The sequence below is a fragment of the Sitodiplosis mosellana genome, unplaced genomic scaffold (genome assembly GCF_009176505.1).
Source record: "Sitodiplosis mosellana isolate CC-2019 unplaced genomic scaffold, AAFC_SMos_1.0 Smas_scaffold_10, whole genome shotgun sequence".
In the NCBI taxonomy this organism is placed as follows: domain Eukaryota; kingdom Metazoa; phylum Arthropoda; class Insecta; order Diptera; family Cecidomyiidae; genus Sitodiplosis; species Sitodiplosis mosellana.
In genome coordinates this window covers 370,046-393,043 of record NW_022595252.1, presented here as the reverse complement: position 1 = coordinate 393,043, position 22,998 = coordinate 370,046, and the positions used below count along the sequence as shown (strand labels likewise).

Below are 22,998 nucleotides of genomic sequence, written 5' to 3'. Positions count from 1 at the left end.
TTGTTTCAGTTTCAAATACAGTCACAATACAGAACACCTTAAAAATGAAATCCATTTTCGTGTTGTTCACCAACTTTTGTGTTTTCACCTTTTTCATTGCTCTACGTAATGCACCGGTTTTCTTAAAGTATTTTTGTAGTTTTCTCAAGTGAAGTTTGTTTTTTTCTTTTTTGATTCGAGTTAGAGTTCTTAATTAATTTTAAAAAAACTGCCGACTTTTGTGATGAAAAATGTGTTGAGAATAAATTTCGAATGAAGGAAAACATAACAGAGAATGATTGAAAAATGGGCTCAGAGCAAATTTATCATCCAAAAATATTAATCACAATAACAAGGGAACATTTTGAAGGACATATTGATTTTGTATTGCAAAAATGCGAAGAAAATCAAAGGAAACATGAAAAAAGAATTCGGAATCGATGAAGATACAACTTGAATAATGCAAAAAACATGGCTAACTCGATTCGAATTTACATTTTAGTTGATTCAGAGTTCCATTTCGTGCAATGTGCAGTGCCCCGTAGGCCACAGCCTGTGTATGAAAGTGAAGGGAATATAACAGTTTCTCCACGAATTGTTGGTGGAATAACGGCCCAGGAAGGGGATGTCCGTGGAATTGTAAGTGCGACTGATTTTCAAGTGTTTTCCGAACTCACAATGTCTATGGAACGATGTGATATGTGGCGCAACTAGGTGATGGCCGTAGAAGTTCTGTCAAAATTCATACACAACCAACTTGACATTCAGTTACATAGTTCAGCTAACCCATAGTACATCCATCCATGGGCTAGGTGCGCCACCAGCGTGAAAAAATATGACAGTATATGATTAATACACAGCACATTGTGAGTTCGTGTTTTCTTTCAAGGTATTCGACCCGAGTCGTTTGTGAAACACTAATCGCATATTGAAGAACGATTCTGTTATCGATCATCAATCAAAAAACCACAACAAAAATGCCGATTGGAAAGAATGATTGATTTGATATAAAGCAGAAAAAATGACAACCATGAAATGAATGGACTCAACTCTCTCTCATACGAGAATTTACTTCATAAACATTGATTTTTGTTAATGGAACTATTTTGAATGTGTACGATTGCTCAAAATTATATAATAATGTATGTATATATAGGAATTATCATAGATTCTGACATAGTCTGATCTCGTTGATCTTGACCCCTGCTGGAGTTTTTCGAACCCCAACGAAATTTTGTGGATCCATCGTCATTTTTCGACTCATTTTTCAAAAATGAGGACCTTTTTTTAGGTCTTCACTTTTGTTCCGAAAGCTAAATTTTACACTAGATAGAATTGATAATATTTTTTACCTCATTATGAATTTTTGATCTGACCCCATTTTGGTGTCAGAATCTATGGGAATCATCGTGCATCATCGCAATCGTATGCGTTGGAAATACTACCTTATTTGGGAGACAAATAAAAGACAAATGTAATTTTTTTAAGTTTGCCCAGTTTAATTAGTTAATAATTGAACCGCAAACATTGTATACTTTCGTTCGAAAAAAAATACACTCTGACAACCTAAAAGATGATCAGTGCTCATTGAGAACACATTTAGGCAACACGAAATTTTTTCTTCATATACGCTAAAAATACTCTGTCACCATCGTCCATAAGGTCCTATTGATTTTTAAATATAAATATTGTGGATTCACAAAAAGTTCTAATAAACAATTGTTCAATTACCAATTTTCAAGGTGTCGATTCAAACAATCAAAGGCAATCACTGCTGTGGAGGAACATGGATCAGATTTGGAAATAGATCGCAGATTTTAACAGCTGCCCATTGCATCTTTGTTGATGATCAACTTATTCCCGAATCATTCGTATGTCCATCGCTTTTTTTCAATTATTATTGTTGCATTTTGTAGATTTAATCATCATGATATATTCATCCAATAAAATAATAAAGAATATATCATATACAAGGCAACCAAAAATATTTATTTAAATAAAAAATATTCAAATAAATATAAGGTGACCAACTATTTTCTACTCTTGTACGGATTTTATCCGTACACAAGCCAATTTTCTTGCAATATCTCGAAAACGAAGCGTCTTACGCATGTTTTCCTGCCCTTTGATGACCATTTCCATGAAATTTTCCGCCCGATCGAATGAGACTGGTCTCGATTTTCCCCGCTTTTCCATTTTCCTTTTATAGCGATTTTCTCATTTTCAAATTTTTTTTCCACAATTTTCAATTTTCCCGAAAATTTTGACGAATTCGTTTCTAGTTTATGTTTATACGTCCATAAAATAAAAATGGTTGGAAAATCTTGGAAAACTCGGAAAATATGCAATATTTTGTAAAAATAAAATATACTGAAAATGATGAAAAGTTGGTTCATGAAGCCATATCCTGGGCTACAGTGCTTGTTTATAAAATCTGATCGAGCAGAAAACTTCTTTGAAACTTCCTCTTTCCATATATGTAAACAACAACTTGCGTCCGACACACGAAAAAATGTTACAAATCGGAATAGTTTCCCGCGAAAATCCGTACGGTTGGTCACCTTAAATAATAATTATGTTTGCCTTTTCATAAATAAATATTTCTCAATTTTTGAGTTTTTCGCCGATGAAAGACCCTTTATTTATACGACCGATTTTTAATTTTTCCTCTACAGCTGCATTTGCTGCAGATAATGGGTGACGATTTATCGATTTCAAAATCTTCGCCGGGTCCTCGTCGCCAAATTGGAAAAGTCAGAAAGATAGTTCCTCATCCGCAATATAGTCCGGACACTTTACATGATGATATTGCCATGATATTTGTATGTACCAGAAAAACATTTTTCTGCATTTGCAGCGAGGTGTTCCATAATTTCAATCAAATTTATTGAAAATATCACATACAAACCGAAGTATTATTTGGAAAACCTCCTTCGCATAGGCACAATAAACTTCTTTTTTGCTCGTAAAATCAACCTAAATAATTTGATTGAATTTATTGATATCAGCTGGACAAACCGTTCAAGGAGACAAGCACATTTGGGTCAATTCAAGTAGCGGATGAAAATGTTGTCGACAATCAAACGTGTAGCATAGGTATGATTCATTATTTGATTTCGTTTATCTTCAAAAAAACACTTGATTTTTAATTTGACATATTTTTTTTATTTTACAGCTGGTTGGGGTACTACGTATGTATTATTTTGAGAATAATTCCATTGAAAATCAATAAAAACTAAAATGGTTTCATATTTTTGCAAACAAACCAGACATTCCGTGTTGCTTAATATTGAGCTCGGCTCTTGTATTCCAGCAATTTATCCCAGTTTTACATTGCGAATACATTACTTATGTAGATTTTTGTTGTTTGTAAACAAATCTGCCTATCTTTTTGTATTGTCTCTACACACATACACATATTTGCATACTATGTACAGTGGAAATGCAAAAATATAGGCAGATTTGTTTACAAACAACAAAAATCTCCATAAGTAATGTATTGACAATGTAAAACTGGGATAAATTGCTGGAATACAAGAGCCGAGCTCAATACTAAGCAACACGGAATGTCTGAACCAAACATTTAAATCTTGTCGTGAAAAATCCGATCGAATTTTCATTAGTAATCTATGAATTTTATATGTCCATTGGGAAAGAGTTTAGGGCGAAATCAATTGAACTGTTGATAGCGAATGTGTCTGTGGTTCCGCGGGAAATTTGCAATGGAGCACACTCCCACGATGGGAAAGTCGGTCCACATGCATTTTGCGCTGGATCGATGCACGGAGGCACTGACACATGTCAGGTTAGCAACAAATGAAGGCTCAGTTGAGAAGGAAGGATGCCGATGTGCATATGTCTTTGATTTAACACATAACATAACTTAACAATGGAGAATCATCGGCAATATTTTTAAAACTGATCAAACAAAATGAAAACAACAATTGTAATTTAATTTAAAAATTGTCATAGGGCGACAGCGGCGGTGGAATAACGAGACAAAATCGATTGGTTGGAGTCGTTTCATGGGGTAAATTTTCAATATTCATATTACTATCATCATTGATTCATGACTAAAATAAGTCCGATTATTTACTCATAAATCAAGGTTAATTTGATTTCAAACCATCGGCCAATATGGAATGTTGATTTCTGAGAAATCCCTACTTTTTTTTGTCAAAGGGTGAACATAATGCATACCGGGCAACGCAGCCAACTTCACGTTGGTTGTCACTTGGATACTACTGCAACGCATTGACGTATGCTTGTGTTCAAAGAAAAACCGATTAAAATGAACTAAAACCAAATGAAAATTTATTCCAAATAATTTGAGAGATATATTTTTTGATAAAGTGTGATTTCTACTTATATTCAACCAAGTTTTAGAGAAATCATAGTCTTTGTTTTGCTGCAACAAGACTTTGTTGTTTAGTCAGAATGAAAGTAGAAATTAATTGTGAACAATCCATTTCAAAGTCTTATTGCAGCGAAACCAACTCTATGATTTTTTTTAAATTTTACCAAATATAAATAGAAAAGGTACTCTTTCAGGAAATATGTTTTCTAATTTTTTTGGATCTACTTTTCATTTGGTTTTAGTTAACTTTAATCTGGTTATTTTTCAATCAGAAGCATACGTCAATCGCAACGCAAAGTGGCACAAGCTTGTACCATTTTTCGCATATACACGCGTATGAACGCAACGAGTGTATGCAGAAAATGGGACATGCTTGTGCCACTTTGCGTTACGACTGACTGTAGTTGGCCGGGCAACCGCTTTGGCGTGGCGCTGTCAACAACATTTCCCCATTTATTCACACCTTGTTTTTGTAATAGACATTTCTGTAATGAATTTTAACATTTTCGTTCAATTTTCCACGTATTATCGTGTCATTTTCAGGTCGTGGCTGTGGACGTAAGACTTTTCCCGGGATATATACCAATGCTTACGAATACAGAGACTGGATTGAAAAAACGATACAACTAGAAAATGTATCACCACCGATAACCCAATCAACCGTTTTGATGCTGGCAACCGTATTTGCTGCGATCTTCGCACGATCGATATTTTAGTGACCAGTTTGATACATGACATAAATTCCATTGTTTCGAAACATTATACGCCCATTCCACACGAAATCAATCAAAATTCACATGGGTTCTCAGAATTGGCTGAAACTTTGCACGAATGTTGGGTTTGGCAAAAAACTCAGAACGCCAAAATTTCAGCCCGGTATCTATTACTGGTGGGTCCGTACAGATGGTCGAAAAATCGATTTTTTCGAAAATGGAGTTTTTTTGCTCTGCTTGTAAAAAATTTCAATGAAATTATAAGTAAATGAAATTTTCACACATTTTAGGGTTTGAAAAGCCCTTTCCAGCGCACATTTGATATACACGTCAAAAACCCATTTGGACCGATTTTTGGGCTAAAATAGCTTCAGGCTAACAAAATAAAAATTACCCCCATCAAAAGTGTCGATTTTTATGTTTTTATGTGATTTGGCGTCGAAAAATCTTCGATCTGGACAAAAGTCTATTCTTACACAAATTTGAAAAAATTTCGATTTTTTCGATTTTTTGACCATTCTGACCCATTTTTTCATGTTTTTCGGCCAAAACCGATTTTTTTTGCATAAAATGTGCAAATTTTTTGCTCAGCATTAGCTTTGAAACTTAATTTCTCATCTTCACATGCCATAATATTAGCATGTTTTCATGAAAAAATATGTCAGATTACCAAAATTTGCTTATCTCAATTGAAAACCTATATTTTTCTTCGAAAAGTCCATTTTTCCCCAACTTTAAGCCGATCTCTTGCTCTGATTTGTTTTCAAGAGATAACATATGACTCTCCCACTTTGATATCTGGTCAAAAACCAAACAATTTTAGTCTTTTTATAGACGATTTCTCTCATTTTTGCACATTTATCGACCAAAATCGCAAGTATTTGGCTCTTGATTCATTTTTTATGTGCTCCATTGTTAAAATTTTGATTGAAAGCATAAAAAGGAGATAAAAATTTCCCTATTGACCAATGGAAAGATCGAGCTCAACATCTGGCATGTCGACATCTCCGCCTTCATCAACATCCAAATCGTCTTCCGATTCAGATCCGATTTCAGCACTAACATCCAGTTCAGGAGCGGCATCCGTTACTTTTCTTTTTTTACCTCGTTTAGTCCTACTAGTTTCAGGTTGATCAAAGGAAGTAGAACTTGATGATGGGCTTAAATCAGTAGATTTTGCTGGTACTTTTCTATTAATTTTTGTAAGACAATTTTTACACAGTTTTTGACCCTTTTTAAAAGTAATATCGACTTCTTTTGCTCTATTTATTATTAATTCGGTCATTTTTTGTATGTATGGTTCATACTTTTTATGGTTGTTATATGGGTTGCAACAGTAATTATTATCATCAGCCATTTTAATTTCTCAAACTGAATAATTTTATAAAAAATAAAAGAATTTTTGACTAAAAAATTGCTAAACAGAGTGATGTTGTTCACACGTTAATTTAACCATAACTGATTTACCGAACTTTATGACAAACGCATTTATAGGCTAGTTTGCTAATAATGTTTGAAGTTTCCTGTCAGGTAAACAATTTTTCCGGGTATAGGATTAAAAAGGATTAAGAACGAGTTGTAATGCTGAACTGTTGCAATTAGCTTGCTTAGAAGGACAAAACCGATTTAAGTGAAAGAATTGTGATCTTTAATCATAAAAAGCGACAAAGACTGGGTGATTTGAGAGGCAAAATCGTTTCTGAACTTACATTATTTTGTTATAAAGGTGTCTAATTCATCATATCATACAGATTCACTGCATTCATTAGCAATAAAATGAATTAATGGCCAAATACTTGCGATTTTGGTCGAAAAATGTGCAAAAATGAGAGAAATCGTCTATAAAAAGACTAAAATTGTTTGGTTTTTGACCAGATATCAAAGTGGGAGAGTCATATGTTATCTCTTGAAAACAAATCAGAGCAAAAGATCGGCTTAAAGTTGGGGAAAAATGGACTTTTCGAAGAAAAATATAGGTTTTCAATTGAGATAAGCAAATTTTGGTAATCTGACATATTTTTTCATGAAAACATGCTAATATTATGGCATGTGAAGATGAGAAATTAAGTTTCAAAGCTAATGCTGAGCAAAAAATTTGCACATTTTATGCAAAAAAAAATCGGTTTTGGCCGAAAAACATGAAAAAATGGGTTCAGAATGGTCAAAAAATCGAAAAAATCGAAATTTTTTCAAATTTGTGTAAGAATAGACTTTTGTCCAGATCGAAGATTTTTCGACGCCAAATCACATAAAAACATAAAAATCGACACTTTTGATGGGGGTAATTTTTATTTTGTTAGCCTGAAGCTATTTTAGCCCAAAAATCGGTCCAAATGGGTTTTTGACGTGTATATCAAATGTGCGCTGGAAAGGGCTTTTCAAACCCTAAAATGTGTGAAAATTTCATTTACTTATAATTTCATTGAAATTTTTTACAAGCAGAGCAAAAAAACTCCATTTTCGAAAAAATCTATTTTTCGACTATCTGTACGGACCCACCAGTAATAGATACCGGGCTGAAATTTTGGCGTTCTGAGTTTTTTGCCAAACCCAACATTCGTGCAAAGTTTCAGCCAATTCTGAGAACCCATGTGAATTTTGATTGATTTCGTGTGGAATGGGCGTATACCTCACACCAACTACTTACGATTTCCATCTAAGCGTAAAAAATAATAAGTTATTGACACAATCCTAAAGATACTTTGTTTTCATTTTTTCTTTGTTTAAGTTTTTCTCCGTGTCAGATTTCTCGTTGTTTCTTTTTTTTGCGACAAACGTTTAGCTTGTCACATGATTTATCAAGATGAATCGCTTGATATAAGAGGAAGGCAGTTGAATCGTTGTTCATTCTTAACGATAATAATGAATCATGTATGGTTTCATTTCATTTATAGGTGCATAATATTTTTTTGTATTTCACAATTATAAGCTTATCACGATTCGATTAAAATCTTGATAAAATAGCTACTCACGACTATTAAGACCTTACTATTTACCTTATCAATTAACTTCAGATGTGATAGGTTCATTTTTTTTAACTTTGAGTGAACTTCATTTTCCATCGAATCGCCAAATAATCATTCAAGAAATTGCGAGGAAACCAATTAAAAAAAAAAAAACGTCGCCGATTTGAAAGTTCATTCGGAGTCACTCGACAACAATGAAATTATATTTAACCCTTTGATACACAATTTCCAGTTTTCGAATGATTTTGACATATGTTGTGTGCCGGAATCAATAGAGACAAATAGACCAAGAGCCCACCGTACAAACAACTTTTTTTTCTTGTGCACTGCAGAAATTCATAAAATTAACATCTTCCCACAATACTCTAACAGAAATGTACCACTTTTTTCAATGAAATTGGGCGGATCGCTTTATTCGCGGCTTTATTCGCGTTACGCGAAAAAGTATACTTTTTTCGCACCAGTATCGCAGAAATTTGTATTAAATCTTCATTCGGATCTAACTAATTTATAAATAAAATATCCGCACCGAAAAGTGAGCGGTTTGCTTAAAAAATAGAATTAAAAGATTTACACTGGATAGAGTGGAAAAATATTCAGTGGATACGTTTTTAAAGCACTTTCCGTATATGGTCACTTTAAGAACCAATACGCGACAGAGGGTTTGCAAACATTAAATCCTTTAAATTCATGTGATTCATACCATTGTACGTAACAAAAAAGTGACGGACTTCAATCATGCCTTAAACAGTGAAAAGGCATTGATAGTCGATTTGTATCAATTCAAGTAATTTATGATGCCAAAGATATTTTAAATAATTTATGGTTCATTTTATTACTACATTCGATTACGCGTGTGCTACAGATAGTGGAAAATATATTAATGAAGAATCGGCAATAAGATTTCAGTTACAAATACAGTCCAAAATACAGAACACCTTGAAAAATGAAATCGGATCTCTTGTGGCTCACCAATTTCTGTGTTTTCACCATTGTTATTGCTCAACGTAATACAAAATTTTTCTAATAGATTTTTGATTTTTCTTCCTTTTTGATTCGAGTTTTAGTGTTTGTCAATTGGAACAAAGACTGGTGGTTTTTGTGATAAAAATTGTGTCATCCATCCCTATTGATATTCCGCTCATATTCCGCAAGGAAATAAGAATAAATTTCGATTGACGGAAAACACTTAAGAGAGAATAATTCAGAAATAGGCTTAAAGCAAATTTATCATCCAAAAAGTCATCAGTCCCCATTACAAGCAGTGGAAATTTTGAACAAAATATTGATTTTGTGTTATAAAAATGCCATGAATTAAAGAAAGAATCTAAAACTGATAAAAACACCAGATTGATGTACAAAATATAACTCGATTCTAATTTACATTTTGTATTTTCAGAGTTCCATTTTGTGAAATGTGCAGTGCCCCGTTTGCCACAGCCTGTGTATGACAGTGATGGAAATATCACATTTTTCTCAAAAATTGTTGGTGGAATAAGAGCCGAAGAAGGTGATGTCCGTGGAATTGTAAGTGTGACTGATTTCCAAGTGTTTTCTTTCAACGTATTCGACTCGAGTCATTTATGAAACACTAATCGCATATTGAAGAACGATTCTGTTATCATTCATTGAACGAAAAACCACAACTAATAGATTGAATGGAATGAATGATTTGATATGAAGCAGAAGTTGATTAGGCTAGACACGATCAAAAAAATGACAACCATGGAATGAATGGACTCAATTCTCACATACGAAAGTTTACTTCATAAACATTGGTTTTTATTAATGGAACTATTCCAATGTGTACGATTGTTCAAGATTATGTAATTTATATAGGAAATACATATACATCATTGCAATTGTATGCGCTGGAAATAGAGCCTTAATTGGGCGACAAATAAAAAACATATATGTAATTTTTTAAAGTTTGCCCAGTTTTAGGCAATCCTTTATTTGAATGAACGATTTTTTTATATACGCAAAAACTACTCGATCAACATCGTCCATAAGGTCCTATTGATTTTTAAATATAAATTTTGAGGATTCACAAAAAGTGCTAATAAACAATTGTTCAATTACCAATTTTAAAGGTGTCAATTCAAACGATCGAAAACGAACACTTCTGCGGAGGAACATGGATCAGATTTGGAAATAGATCGCAGATTTTAACAGCTGCCCATTGCGTCTTTGTTGATGATCAACTTATTCCCGAATCATTCGTATGTCCATCGCTTCTATTTCAATTAATGTTTGGACATTTTGTTGATTTAATCATGATATATTGCTTAAAACGATGATTGAAACGGTTAAATCTCACGAACTGATTTGTTGTTGGATTAATTAACCTAAGTAAATTGAATAATGGCGTCAAAAAAACCAAATGCATAACAGATATTTATACGACCGATTACAATTTTTCCTCCACAGCTACCGAAGCTGCAGATAATGGGTGACGATTTATCGATTTCAATATCTTCGCCGGGTCCTCGTGGACAAATTCGAAAAGTCAGAAAGATAGTTCCTCATCCGCAATATAGTCCGGACTAGACTGCTTCAAAAAAAAAGTTGTCCCTCATCTGGAATTTCCGGCCAGTTTCGAAAAATATACCTCAAAAAAATAGGTTTGGCGCAAAGATTGCACATGGGTACCATATAAAAAACCATAGCAAGCCCCACATCAAAATTTTCATGACAGTGTTTTTGGAAGCCATTTTAGATCGCAACATTTCAACCAATTTCATTATCCCAGCTAATTCTCGGCAAAAACTGATGATGAGGTTTTGTTTGGCTCGACAATATCTATAACTTTTACCACATCAGCCCTTGAAAAGGCATTCTGGGCCAGTTATAGTGTAAAATGACCGAAAAAATGACAATTTTTCGGCACTTTTTGCATCTTTTGCTCTACTGGCCACCCAGGTGGTGGACTTTTGTTCAGTTTTCGACTCGTGTCGTATAGTCAGGGGCCGTATAAAAAATTTGGCACTTCTCAGATTGCGATTTGGATGGAATTTGGCGACAATTGATTCACACATATGCGACAAATTTCTGGCCAAAATGAGCAAATCACAAACATGTGCTTCGGTTTGACAGGTAAAAGCAAATGATTTCTACCTTTTCTGCCTTTGAACATCTAGTATGGTCCTTTACGAACATTTTAAGTACCAACACGACCAAATCGAGTGATGTTTTCACATATTTCTGGCCTCATATTCGATTTCAACTCCCAAAAAATCGACTTTTGACCAAAAAATCCTTAACACTATGATTGTTCTTGGGGCACCCAGGGCCCCCAGCGAACTTTAAAGTTGAATAAAAGTACTAAACAGTGTATAAACCAACCGGAGTTAAGTCTCATTGTATAGATTGAACATTTCTCTACACGAATGAAAAAAAAAACATATGCATATGTGTGAGTATGTGTAAAATACAGCCTGCCGCAAAACATGTTACGCTGTTGTTCTTGGGGGACCACAGGGCCCCATGGCTATTTTATATTATAGCTGGACTATGATAAGAGATATCGACTTGGTGTCTATGACGAAGTTGTAGTACTCAAGCTGCTCTACAACTTCGCCGTAGACATCAAGTCGTTATCTCTTATCAGTTACGCGAAAAGCCGCGAAAACGTGAAAAACGCGAATTCATAGATTCTCACTTTTCAAGGAACTGATAAGAGATAACGAGGTGGTGTCTATGGCAAAGTTGTAGCTCTGGTCGAGTACTACAACTTTACTACGACACCAAGTCGTTATCTCTTATCAGTTACGCGAAAAAATGATAAGAAAAAAATCGCGTTTTTCACGGTTTTCTGCGGTTTTTCGCGTATTCCGCAAAACTGATAAGAGATAGCGAAATAGTGTCCATGGCAAAGTTGTAGTTCTGGTCAAGTACTACAACTTCACTACAGACACCAAGTCGTTATCTCTTATCAGTTACGCGAAAAAATGATAAGAAAAAATTCGCGTTTTTCACGGTTTTCGCGGCTTTTCGCGTAACTGATAAGAGATAACGACTTATAGTCTATAGCGAAGTTGTAGCACTTAAGCTGCTTTACAACTTTGGTAAAGACACCATCTCGTTATCTCTTATCAGTTTCGAGGAATACGCGAGAAACCGCAGAAAACCGTGAAAAACGCGAATGTTTTCTTATCATTTTTTCGCGTAACTGATACGAGATAACGACTTAAGGTCTGTGGCAAATCATAGTACTCGACCAGAGCTATAACTTTGCCATAGACACCATCTCGTTATCTCTTATCAGTTCCGTGAAAAATGATAAGAAAAAAACGCGTTTTTTTCGCGGTTTTCAGCGGTTTCTCGCGTATTCCGCGAAACTGATAAGAGATAACCAGATGGTTTTCGGCAAAGTTGTAGAGCAGCTTGAGTACAACAACTTCGCCATAGACATCAAGTCGTTATCTCTTATCAGTTACGCGAAAACCGCGAATTTTTTCTTATCATTTTTTCGCATAACTGATAAGAGATAACGACTTGGTGTCTGTGGCAAAGTTGTAGTATTCCACCTGCTCTACATTTCTGTCGAAGAGGCAAGTCTCTTACTTCTTATCAGCTTCACTAAAACGATGTCGGAAAATTTTGCGATTTTCGCGTTTTTCGCGTTTTTCGCGGAACTGATAAGAGATAAGCAATATTTGTTGCGCCAAAATTATAGCAAACTTTGAGTATTACAACTTTGCTTCAGACACTAATTTGTTATCTCTTATCACAGTCCAGATTTCATATGAAATATCTTGGGGGCCCTGGAGTCCCCCAAGAACAGTAATATGTTGCAAATATGAAGAACAGTCATAGTGTTAAGTATGGGCTTTTTAGGGATGCTGTCTTGATGAAATGTTATTTTTTCTCGAAAATATGGAGAGTCTACCCAGACAAAAACTCTCAAAATCGATTTTTTAAGGTACCTCTCGAACAAAAGTTACGTTTTTCATGCATTTTTCTATGAAAATATCATTTTTGTTCGGGAGGTACCTCAAAAATACACTTTTTGGATGAGTTTCTTAGTAAAAAGTTATTTTGTTCGGGAAATATTGGGAATCTATTTATACAGAAGCTCTTATGAATGATTTTTGGGGTATCTCTCGAACAAAAAATGATATTTTCATAGCAAAATGCATGAAAAACGTAACTTTTGTTCGAGAGGTACCATAAAAAGTCAATTTTGAGAGTTTTGTCTGGGTAGACTCTCCATATTTTCAAGAAAAAATAACATTTCAGCAAGACAGCATCCCTAAAAAGCCCATACTTAAGGATTTTTTGGTCAAAAGTCGATTTTTTGGGAGTTGAAATCGAATATGAGGCCAGAAATATGTGAAAACATCACTCGATTTGGTCGTGTTGGTATTTAAAATGTTCGCTAAGGATCATACTAGAAGTTCAAAGGCAGAAAGGGTAGAAATAATTTGCTTTTACCTGTCAAACCGAAGCTCATGTTTGTGATTTGCTCATTTTGGCCTGAAATTTGTCTTCTATGTCTGAATCAATCGGCACTAAATTCCATCCAAATTGCAATCTAAGAAGTGCCAAATTGTTTATACGGCTGCTGGCTACACGACACGAGTCGAAAACTGAACAAAAGTTTACCACCTGGGGGACCAGTAGGGCAAAAAATTCAAAAAATGCCGAAAAATTGCCATTTTTCCGGTCATTTTACACTGTAACTGGCCCAGAAAGCCTTTTCAAGGGCTGATGTCTTAGTGAAAGTTGTAGATATTGACGAGCCAAACAAAACCCCATCAACACTTTTTGTCGAAATTTGGTTGGAATAAGGGAATTAGTCGAAATGTTGCGATCCAAAGCGTGTTTTGTACTGTTGATGAGTGTTCCCCGAAGTACTTCTTTTTCGTTTTAAAAGCACGTAATAATAACACCAATAGCAGCAAAACGATTATTTCTACGGAAACAGTCACTTGTTGTATATTCACGTTAGTAGATACAGTTGCTGTCGCTTCTGCTGCGCTATGCTGTTCTCCAGATGAAGACGGCCTAAACAAAAAGTATGAGCCTACAAACGTTACTGCTGCTGCCACTGACATTCCAAACATAGTAATGATTACCATTGTAACGATCTAGAATGCAATTGGAAGAATTGGATTAATGGTTCACACCACACTAACAATAATGTTTCACATTTTTCCATTCACTTAAATTTTGTTCACTAATAAATCCATGATGGATAATACTTACTATCAGTCAATAGTTCACACCACACTAACAATAATGTTTCACATTTTTCCATTCACTTAAAATGAGTAGATTTGAAATATGCATTTTACCAGTTTGTGGATTTATCATTGGAATATTGATATGATAGCCATCGTCACCTTTCCAATGCAATAATGGATATTGTAATGCATCATATAATGCTGCGGTGAAGTTCAGAGACACGTTGTAATTGCTCATTTCTGCGTTTCTTGCTCATTTCTCATTCATTTTATTCTATACTACAAAAAAAATAGAAGAAGCAAATTTCAAAAAAAAAATGACATTTTTGTGCTCATGCTTTAGTGCAGCTATACGATTCAATGTTTATTCAAATCATTTTAAGCTGAATGGTACATGAAAATTCAAAGATATGTATTTTCGAAAGTGGCCAATTGTAATTCTTCAAGCGAATAACAATAATATTCAGAAGATGCAGCAAAAATGGTTCCATCCCCTTCTATGACATTTTCATTGAAAAAACGAATGTCATTGCACATTGCACACTTGCCTGTGATTATGTGCTGATCATAAACAAATTGTTATATTATGTGTGAAGTAAGAAATGGACAATGTATGCCGTTATTGTTATAATGTAAAATAAAATTGACTTTACTGAAATTCAATGCAAAGAAATGCAATGCTCAGCGAAAACAGCAGAAATGTGTGTAATATGCAAATATATATGGGAAAGGAACACCTTCACTCAAACCGTAATAACTCGACAACCAAAACACATACAGAGGTGTTTTTTACATAAAAACCTTCGCATAAACAGCACCTTTCAAATGCTTGTCTCAGGTTTGAATTTGCTCGACTCGTTCTTGAGTTATGGAGCCTCAATCAATATTGTCACTTCTTTTTATATCACATGAATAAAGATGGATCGCTTGATAAGAGGAAGACAGTTGAATCATTGCTCTTTTTTCCATGCCCGTAGCAACTAAGGGGCAAGGGGGGCTTTGCCCCTCCACGTGTTTTCACTGCCCACTCGTTTTTCTTATATATGAAAGCAATACCATAAGGAAAAATTGAAGAAAAAAAGGAAAAAAAAAATTAAAGACAATGGAAAACAAAAGTATATAGTTTTGACTGCATTCACAGTTTATTTATTTTGTTTTTCAATCACTCAAAACTGCTCGCTACTTTACGATTTTCCAAAGCATTGAATCTTAAAAGAATTGTGTCCTTGTCCAAATAGTCAGGCAGTACGTCTGCAGTAATATCAGGTAGTACGTCTGATTGGTTTGAAATGTCGAAAAATGGTCTTGCTCCGGGTGATGTTTTCAACTCGCAATATTGTATGAAGAAAATGACATTTTTGACTTCAAATATGTTTTTGTCGGTTTTAATCGTAGAATTATTTCATATTTTAGCGAAATGAACAAAAATATGCTCATTTCTTTACCAATTTATAGTAAAATTAGCGTTTTTTGTACAAATCATCATTTTAGGGATGTATACCCAAACTGCCGCCGACTTCAGATTTCAGGGTTGAGATATGTTTATATCTGTTGTACTTTAGGTGTCCTACAGTGTCCCAAAGTCGAATACGATGTGTACCAGTTTGGTTTCCTCGTAATTTGAGGTTCAATTTTTGAGCCATTCCAATTTACCGCACATATGGAATAAAACGACACCCGTTGCTTCTGTTAGGCATCGTAAGATAACTGAGACGGATAATTCAGCTAGCTGAAACGACGCAAGCGAAGCATGACATAAGTCTGAATGGTGAACGTCTCTACATGAACTGAGCGTTTAAGTGAGCCATGTGGCATCTTTACACAATACACACACTGTCTAACCCCTCATATGAAACAATTATAATTATTGGATTAGTGTAAAAAATTAAATTATATTTAGAAAAAAAAATTGCCCTCCACGCAACAGTGTTGCTACGGCTCTGCTTTTTTCCAATAATCGAAATCTTGTATTCTTCTGTTTGATTCACACATGTATAATTTCTTTTCATTTCACGATTATAAGCTGATATCAGTTCATTTAAAATCGTGATAAATTACCTACTCGTGAGCTCAGCTTATCATTCACCATGTTAATTAACTTCAATTTGATATCTTCTAGTATTTTTACTTCTCTAAGTGAGCTTCACTATCAAATCGCCTGAAAATTTCAAGCATATCAATTATCAACCAAGAAGTGTCCCTGCTTAGAAAGTTGTCTTTAAATTATTGAAGTTGTTACTCGATAACGATCCTTTGGATTGGCGTGTTTCATGCCTTACTACGCGACATAAAAATTAAAGAATTTAATCATTAAAAAAATACTGAAAATCAATTCGCATCAATCGATTCAATCGATGTATTACCTAAGCTATTTAAAATTACTTCTGATTCATTTTATCGCTGAGTATTTTCAATGTGGCTTCGATTGATTTCAGTGATTTCTCCATGCGAACCATTCGACTTGTAAGGTTTCCTTTTTCGATTTCATTGGTTTCTTCTCGTTCTCGGATCGTTTTCACCAAATTCTTCTCGCGAACTTGAAGGGCTTGATGAATGATTTTCGAGTCAATTGGTGCTGTCCTGAGTCTGGTCCAACTCCTCAGAGGGACTTTCATGGAAATCGAGTTGGACCGAAGCATCTTCACCGAATACACCTTGCACTGATCGTCCAATTCGATATAAATCCGTTTGTTCTCGTACACAAAATTGTTCAAATGAATGAAAATCTTGCACATTTTCCACAACAATCGGTATCTTCGACTGAAAATGGCACATAGGTCCACAATATGTCATTAAATTAGTTTTTTTGAGCAAATGTTTTCAATGTAATCAATGTTAAAATCCAATGTTACCCACCGAAACCAATGGCCTTTATTTGACAGCACATTTTCATACCTCGCCAGCATTTTGCATCTTCGTTTGTAGCTCCTTAGCTCGGCATCAAATTGAATTTTCTGTGTATCGCTGACGGCAAGACCATTCAACAAATTCATAAAAACCGTTGAAATCAAAAAGACAAACCCAATAAAAATATAGATGCTAATAGCATTCACGTCAAAATTAACGTTGATAACATCAAATTCGCCGGTTGACATTACAACAGTTTTGACAACGGATGACCCAAGTGTTGAGAATTTATTTAAATCTGGTAATTCTTGCTCTGGTGGAACTGTTTTTGATGAGTCACACAGCAAAATATAGAAAAGTAGTGAAAATGCGGGTAAAAAAATGACATACAACTGTAAACTTTGAATGGAACTCGTTGCCACAGCGATGAACATCTCGAAATAGATTGAAAAATGCCAAAAAGTTCCGGCCAATAAAAAGAATTCGTATGTGATTAGTACAATGCAAAGAGCAGCTAATGTTGAACTCTGAAAATTGAACTGAACCCCAATCACAAACAAAACCAAAAGCATCACATTTGATATGGTGAGCAAGAAGTTTAGGTAGTTCTCCCAACTTCGTCGGTTCAAAGTGCGGAAAATAACTTGGACGAATCTCCGGAACGCGATGTACGTGATGAAAACACCAGTGATAAAACCCATGTGAATCAAGTACTTCTTCGGGTTTTGCATGTAATACATCGAAATAAATCCCGTGGCCAGCGAAAGCAGAAAATACAACAAAAAGTCTGTGTAAAAAACTAACGCCATTCGAGTCCATTTAAGAGACGAGAAGCTTGCAATTAATGGATGCTCGAGTAAATGCCGGAAATCATTCGAGTTTGATATGAATTCAATGGCTGACAAATCATTTGGATAGTCACTCGACGGAGCGATTAAATTTTCAAAGTTAAAAATCACCAAGTTTTCACCGGTGATACAATGATCAAAGTGTTTTTCCAATATTTTTGGATTAATATTCCAAATGGCTGGCCGACCGACAGCATCTTGTACTCCAATGTATGCGCCTCGTTTCAGTAAATGAAGAATCGCTTTTGGCTTATTGTACATCACAGCCAATTGTAACGGTGAATATTGATCGATATTTTGTTCGTTGATTTCGTACTCGGCATAATTGAACAGCAAATCGACACATTTGCCAAAATCAATCTGTTTATCCACATACTCACGACAATCTTTGTCATAGGTCTGTGCTCGCATTAGAAATGTTATGAAATTCGACAATTTCACCGGTCTCCACGACATTTTCTTTCGTTTCTCGAGCAATTTTCGTAAACACTCCCAACGACCATATTCATACACAGAATGAATTGCCGTTGAATTGAAGTCAGCATTGATGGAGCCCAATTTCTTTATGGCTACATGTAAATCCTTTAATACGGCTATGTTGATGAGTGAAATATTTCGCCAGGTATTCAATGGTTCCGAACTATTGTCCCCACTTTTGTTATCCATCGATTCGATGTTCAAATTGGGAATTTCGTCGGGACTTTTCTCAGCCACCAATTTTAAACCTTTGGCAAAAACATCTTCGTTGTCGAACATCAAGCAGAACATTAGACGATCACGATCCCAATGGGTTACATCTTGATCTCGAATCGACGGCAAATCGCCATCAATTAGCAATTGATCGAGTTTTGATTTTAAATCATTGTTCAGCTGGAATAAAACATGATTGAGAATGAGACACTTTTTTTTTTCTTGAAGCTAGGATGTCCGATTAAGTTTATTTTTATTCTATTCTAATTTCCTTTGTGCTTTCAAGCAGTAGTGAAGAAGGTACGGACTCAAATACACTGTACTTCAGTACTATTGATTGGTAAATAATCATCAATGTGTCCAAAACGCATAAATACGGCATCGCATAAGGCAGTTATCGCATAATTATCGCGCGATAATTCTCTGCTTGCGTTGCCGCATTGTACGATTTGTGCACGATAAACGAACGCAACCGTACGTCGCAAGACGCGTACGTTGTTTTCCACTGAATGATTGATCGAGGAGAAAAAAGAGAGAAGAAAGAAAAAAAACAACATAAAAGCAAGAGAATGATTTTGCGATAATTTTTTTTTGTTTTATTCCGTTCGAATCACACAGAATGCAAATGAGCAGAGGGAAAGAAGAAAGCAAAAAAAAAAATAAAACAAAAACATTAGCTGTTATTTTCATTCGATTTGTTTTTTTTTGTTGACCGATTTGTTTTTGTAATCTAATTAATACCACCATCGACGGCCTCCTTATCTTCTTTATTTATAATTTTAAACAGATATTCATTGGTGATTATTAAAATCATATCTTCAAGCAGTTCTGGTGACAGTTGGTTTCGCCAGCTATTGTAAAGAAAGCCAAATATTGAAAACAATCTTTCAACTGTCGCTTGTGTTGGCGGAATACCGTTCAACACCATGCTCAGCTCGAATAATTCGGGATAGTTATGTTGTTTGGCTTGCCGAAATTTCATTACAGACTGGTGACATCGCAGAAAACTACCAGCTTTGTCGTTAAGGAATTTGTCCAAAAGCATTCCAATGTCAATATTCCTTTTCGAAGCATCAGGACTTGGTTTCGATTCCAAAACCGATTGCCTTAAACCTTTTTGTGCGAAATATGAATTCAATAGGCTTATATCATCCTCGGCATCGCCGCTTTCTGCCTCTCGATCGTTTTCATTGTGCTCATGTTCCTCAGACACAGTCATTTTTAAATTGTATCTTTCCCACACATTTGATAGGGTGAGTTTTGCCAAACGAATTTTTTCGGCGTGATCGATTTCACTGCTATAGCGAGGATCCAAAATCACAGCACAAATCATAGCTGGATTGTCCAACAATTGGCCTTTTCGCTTTTCTAATGTTTTCAGCAGTTTGCTTGCAATTTCTGTGTGACGGATCTCTTCTTTTGTGAATTTAATCAGTTCTATCGACTAAGGATCCATTTTCCATAAAAATCCGACAGTGTATAATGGGGTTGTTGCATTGCAATAGTTGCGTTGTAAGGAACAGCTAAAACATCGACAAGTTCTCGTAGAACATCTCACTTTTTCAACAACAAAGCAAATTGTTTTTCACTCTTCGCAAAAAATGTCACAACGTTTTTGCATTCCAAAAGGTCAGCCAACTGTAAATTGAAATAAAAGCAAATGCTATTGTAATTTTTTCTTCTAAAAAGCCACATTCGATTTGTTTTACCATTAAATACGTTGAGCTCCAGCGAGTGGTAACACCTGGCCTCACCCACTTATATTTCAGATTTGCTTGGACAACGATAATGCATTTTGTATTCGGCAAACGAATAAACTTGCCAATTGCCCGACACAATGCCAGAAAATTTCTTCCACCATCATTTAATGAGTTAATTGCTTCCTTTACGGCCAGCCATGCATTATTTTAATGGGCAGCTCTTGCCCATTTGGGCAGTTCTAAATCCCAAATGGGCAGCTCAAAACTCAAAAATGGGCAGTGTTTTACTTAAATTTTCTTGAAAATGGGCAGCTCTACAAATTTCTTAAAATAATGCATGCGGCCAGCTGTAGAGTGTGCGCGGCACAGCTTACGCCATTAACGTAAATTATCGAGGTTGTATACTTTCGTTTGAAATCCGAAACTAATTGATTGAGTAAATCGGTATGTTCATCGCTGTCGTCAATAAGGTCATTCAACAGTTCTTTATCGGCATCATCCGATTCGTGAAGCACTTCATAGAGCTCTTCTTCATAACATTCATCAGATATATGAATCACATTCGAATTATCTGGAATAAATTCCTCCGTTTCACATGACTCGTCTTCGTCTTCAGACTGCTCGAAAATTTCGTTCAATCGTTTCACGGTCGCACCCATGTTTGCTGCATTATCTGTAGTCAATGAAACAATTTGGCTGATTTCCACTTGATAGCTTAATAAACCAGAATGTATCAAATCGGCAATGTAATCGGCTGTATGTCTTTCCTTCAATTCGATTAAACCGATGGTTCGAATCACATGGCTCCCATCTTTGATGTACTGAATGCTGATACCAAGTACAGAAAGGCTGTGTTTTGAAGCAATATCAACCATAACCGATATCATTCGACCTTTAACTTCCGATGAGATGCGTTCTCGAATTTTATTCGCTGTCGCTTTTAGATGGCTTTTAACGTCAGGTAAATTTTTGTTTGATAAATTCAACGCATGACCAGCGGCATTCAATTTACACACTTTTTTCGCAATTAATTTTTGGAATGCAGATTTGAGAATATTTCGGAACGGTTCCTTGTTTATTGTCACCTTTTCAACACAATTTTGCAGTAGTTCCAAACGTTTTACGGCATAGCTTGTCCCTTTGATTTCGATTTTTGTTTTATAAATATCGTTATGCACACACTTCATATGTGATATGAGATTTGATGGTTTTGTTCCGTTTATAAGTTTGTTGCATAATGAACACGCATAAATTACTTGTTTGCCTTTCTCAGTTGAATTAGTTTCCTTGTGTACAAAATATTCACGGGCACGTGATGTTATTGATTTAATCTGATTCTGCAGACGTGTGCAAGGTAAAAAATTCTAGGGGGGGGGGGGGATAAAATGATTTTCCCAGGGGGGGGGGGGGCGGGAAATCGATTCTATCTAGTGTAAAACCAGTCTCCGAAAAAAGTGGGGACTAAAAAAAAAAGGTCCTCACTTTTTAAAATCGATTCTATCTAGTGTAAAACAGTCAAAATTCCACAATGGGGGTCTAAAATTTTGCCAATGGGTGTCAAAAAACAAGTGAAGACCTAAAAAAAAAAAAAAGGTCCTCACTTTTGAAAATCGATTATATCTAGTGTCAAATTTTCCACATCGCTGGGAGGGGGTCCACATTTTGGAATCCTAGAGGGGGGTAAAACCGGAATACCCCCCCCTTGCACACGTCTGTGATTCTGTTCCTGTTCCTGTTCCATTTTAGCTATAAATTATATGAAATCCAAAAAACCTGACTACATCTCAAATTTGAAGTGGCTCTGTCAAAGTAATCGAGAGGGAAAATGAACCGTCTTTGATTTGGTTGAGAATGTTTTTAAACTGACTTTTTTGTTTTTCCGCGCGGGATAATGAGCTGTCAAAATTCAGTAAAACAAACAACGCACATTTCGATGCAGCGTTTGTCATTTGTCAAGTGAATTTCCACTCGATCACATCCCGTGCGGAAAATTTTTGATTGACTAGTCAGTCGATTAATTTGGGACATTTTGACTAACCAGTAAACATCCCATACTGTTACACGCCGATTTTCAAATGCCCATGCGCGTTCGAAAGGGCATCCCTCAAAACCCCCAAAAACAAAATATTACGATCCCATATTCATATTTGGGGTAGTTATGGGGGTATGTTTATTTTGGGGCTGAAAATCGTGGTTTTTACATGTCAATGCACTTTTTTCATACTAGAAATGGTTTGGGAACAGTAGTTTGTTGATATGAAATGTTCATTATACTCTAGAGAATCAAATGACACTTTGGGCGGACCTGCCCTCCATCCCTGTGACGCGGGGTAGGGTCAAAAAGTGCAAAAATAGCGAAAAATGACCAACATAACCCCAAAATAGGGTCCAAACCCCTCTTTTACACCAAAATAATTGCATTTTTCCTCGTAAAAAAAATCCCTAGGCTATGAACACTTTTTTCCCGAAAAACACTCCCTTCTGCCCTGAATTCGCCTTTGAAAGTTAAAAAAACTCACCCCCAACACTTTCGACGCATTTTTCACCCCTTAAAACTCAAATGGGCAAATAGGTTATATCCCACGAAAGTTGCGCCTGGTCCCATAGATTTCATTGGCACATAGTGTTGGCCCCCCATGTTGCCCCAGTTCGAAGGGCAGGGTTCAAAAAGTGAAAAAAGTACAAAAACTACCCCAAAGTGGGTAAACCC

General features: G+C 35.5%; 3 protein-coding genes across 13 annotated transcripts in view; 2 read left to right on the top strand and 1 right to left on the bottom strand.

Annotated features, from left to right (window-relative positions):
- Nucleotides 1–37: 37 nt before the first annotated feature.
- On the top strand, nucleotides 38–5,503 carry LOC129567247 (serine protease 1-like). Of its 2 annotated transcripts, XR_008687836.1 has the most exons (9): nucleotides 38–618; nucleotides 1,722–1,850; nucleotides 2,655–2,801; nucleotides 2,988–3,075; nucleotides 3,155–3,170; nucleotides 3,643–3,784; nucleotides 3,952–4,009; nucleotides 4,880–5,225; nucleotides 5,340–5,503. XR_008687836.1 is itself a non-coding variant. In XM_055443907.1 (8 exons), exons 1-8 carry the CDS (start codon nucleotides 451–453, stop codon nucleotides 5,050–5,052), a joined length of 921 nt encoding a protein of 306 aa, XP_055299882.1. In that variant the 5' UTR covers nucleotides 38–450; the 3' UTR covers nucleotides 5,053–5,503. The 2 variants fall into 2 exon arrangements, 1 of the variants encoding a protein (XP_055299882.1); XM_055443907.1 differs by having other exon boundaries at nucleotides 4,880–5,503.
- A 3,420-nt stretch (nucleotides 5,504–8,923) lies between these two features.
- Nucleotides 8,924–15,300, top strand: LOC129567270 (trypsin Tyr p 3.0101-like). Of its 2 annotated transcripts, none has more exons than XR_008687846.1 (4): nucleotides 8,924–9,022; nucleotides 9,415–9,542; nucleotides 10,109–10,367; nucleotides 10,446–15,300. XR_008687846.1 is itself a non-coding variant. In XM_055443938.1 (4 exons), the coding sequence occupies exons 1-4, from the start codon at nucleotides 8,962–8,964 to the stop codon at nucleotides 10,563–10,565; spliced, it is 438 nt and encodes a 145-aa protein (XP_055299913.1). In that variant the 5' UTR covers nucleotides 8,924–8,961; the 3' UTR covers nucleotides 10,566–15,300. The 2 variants fall into 2 exon arrangements, 1 of the variants encoding a protein (XP_055299913.1); XM_055443938.1 differs by having other exon boundaries at nucleotides 10,109–10,237.
- Nucleotides 15,301–15,323: 23 nt separating this feature from the next.
- LOC129567264 (transient receptor potential cation channel protein painless-like) overlaps nucleotides 15,324–22,998 on the bottom strand; it is a 27,976-nt gene continuing 20,301 nt past the window's right edge. The window contains exons 3-7 of one of the 9 annotated variants that reach the window (XR_008687841.1): nucleotides 17,060–18,768; nucleotides 16,567–16,963; nucleotides 16,443–16,481; nucleotides 16,262–16,361; nucleotides 15,324–15,932 (exon numbers count right to left, since the gene is read on the bottom strand). Coding sequence is in view for 3 of the 9 variants with exons in the window: in XM_055443931.1 (XP_055299906.1) it covers nucleotides 16,582–16,963; nucleotides 17,060–18,768 (2,091 nt within the window). In the remaining 6 variants the exon portion in view is untranslated. Of the gene's footprint in view, nucleotides 16,482–16,566; nucleotides 16,964–17,059; nucleotides 18,769–22,998 lie in introns of those variants that run through there. The other 8 variants (XR_008687842.1, XR_008687838.1, XR_008687839.1 and 5 more) reach the window with 8 other exon arrangements.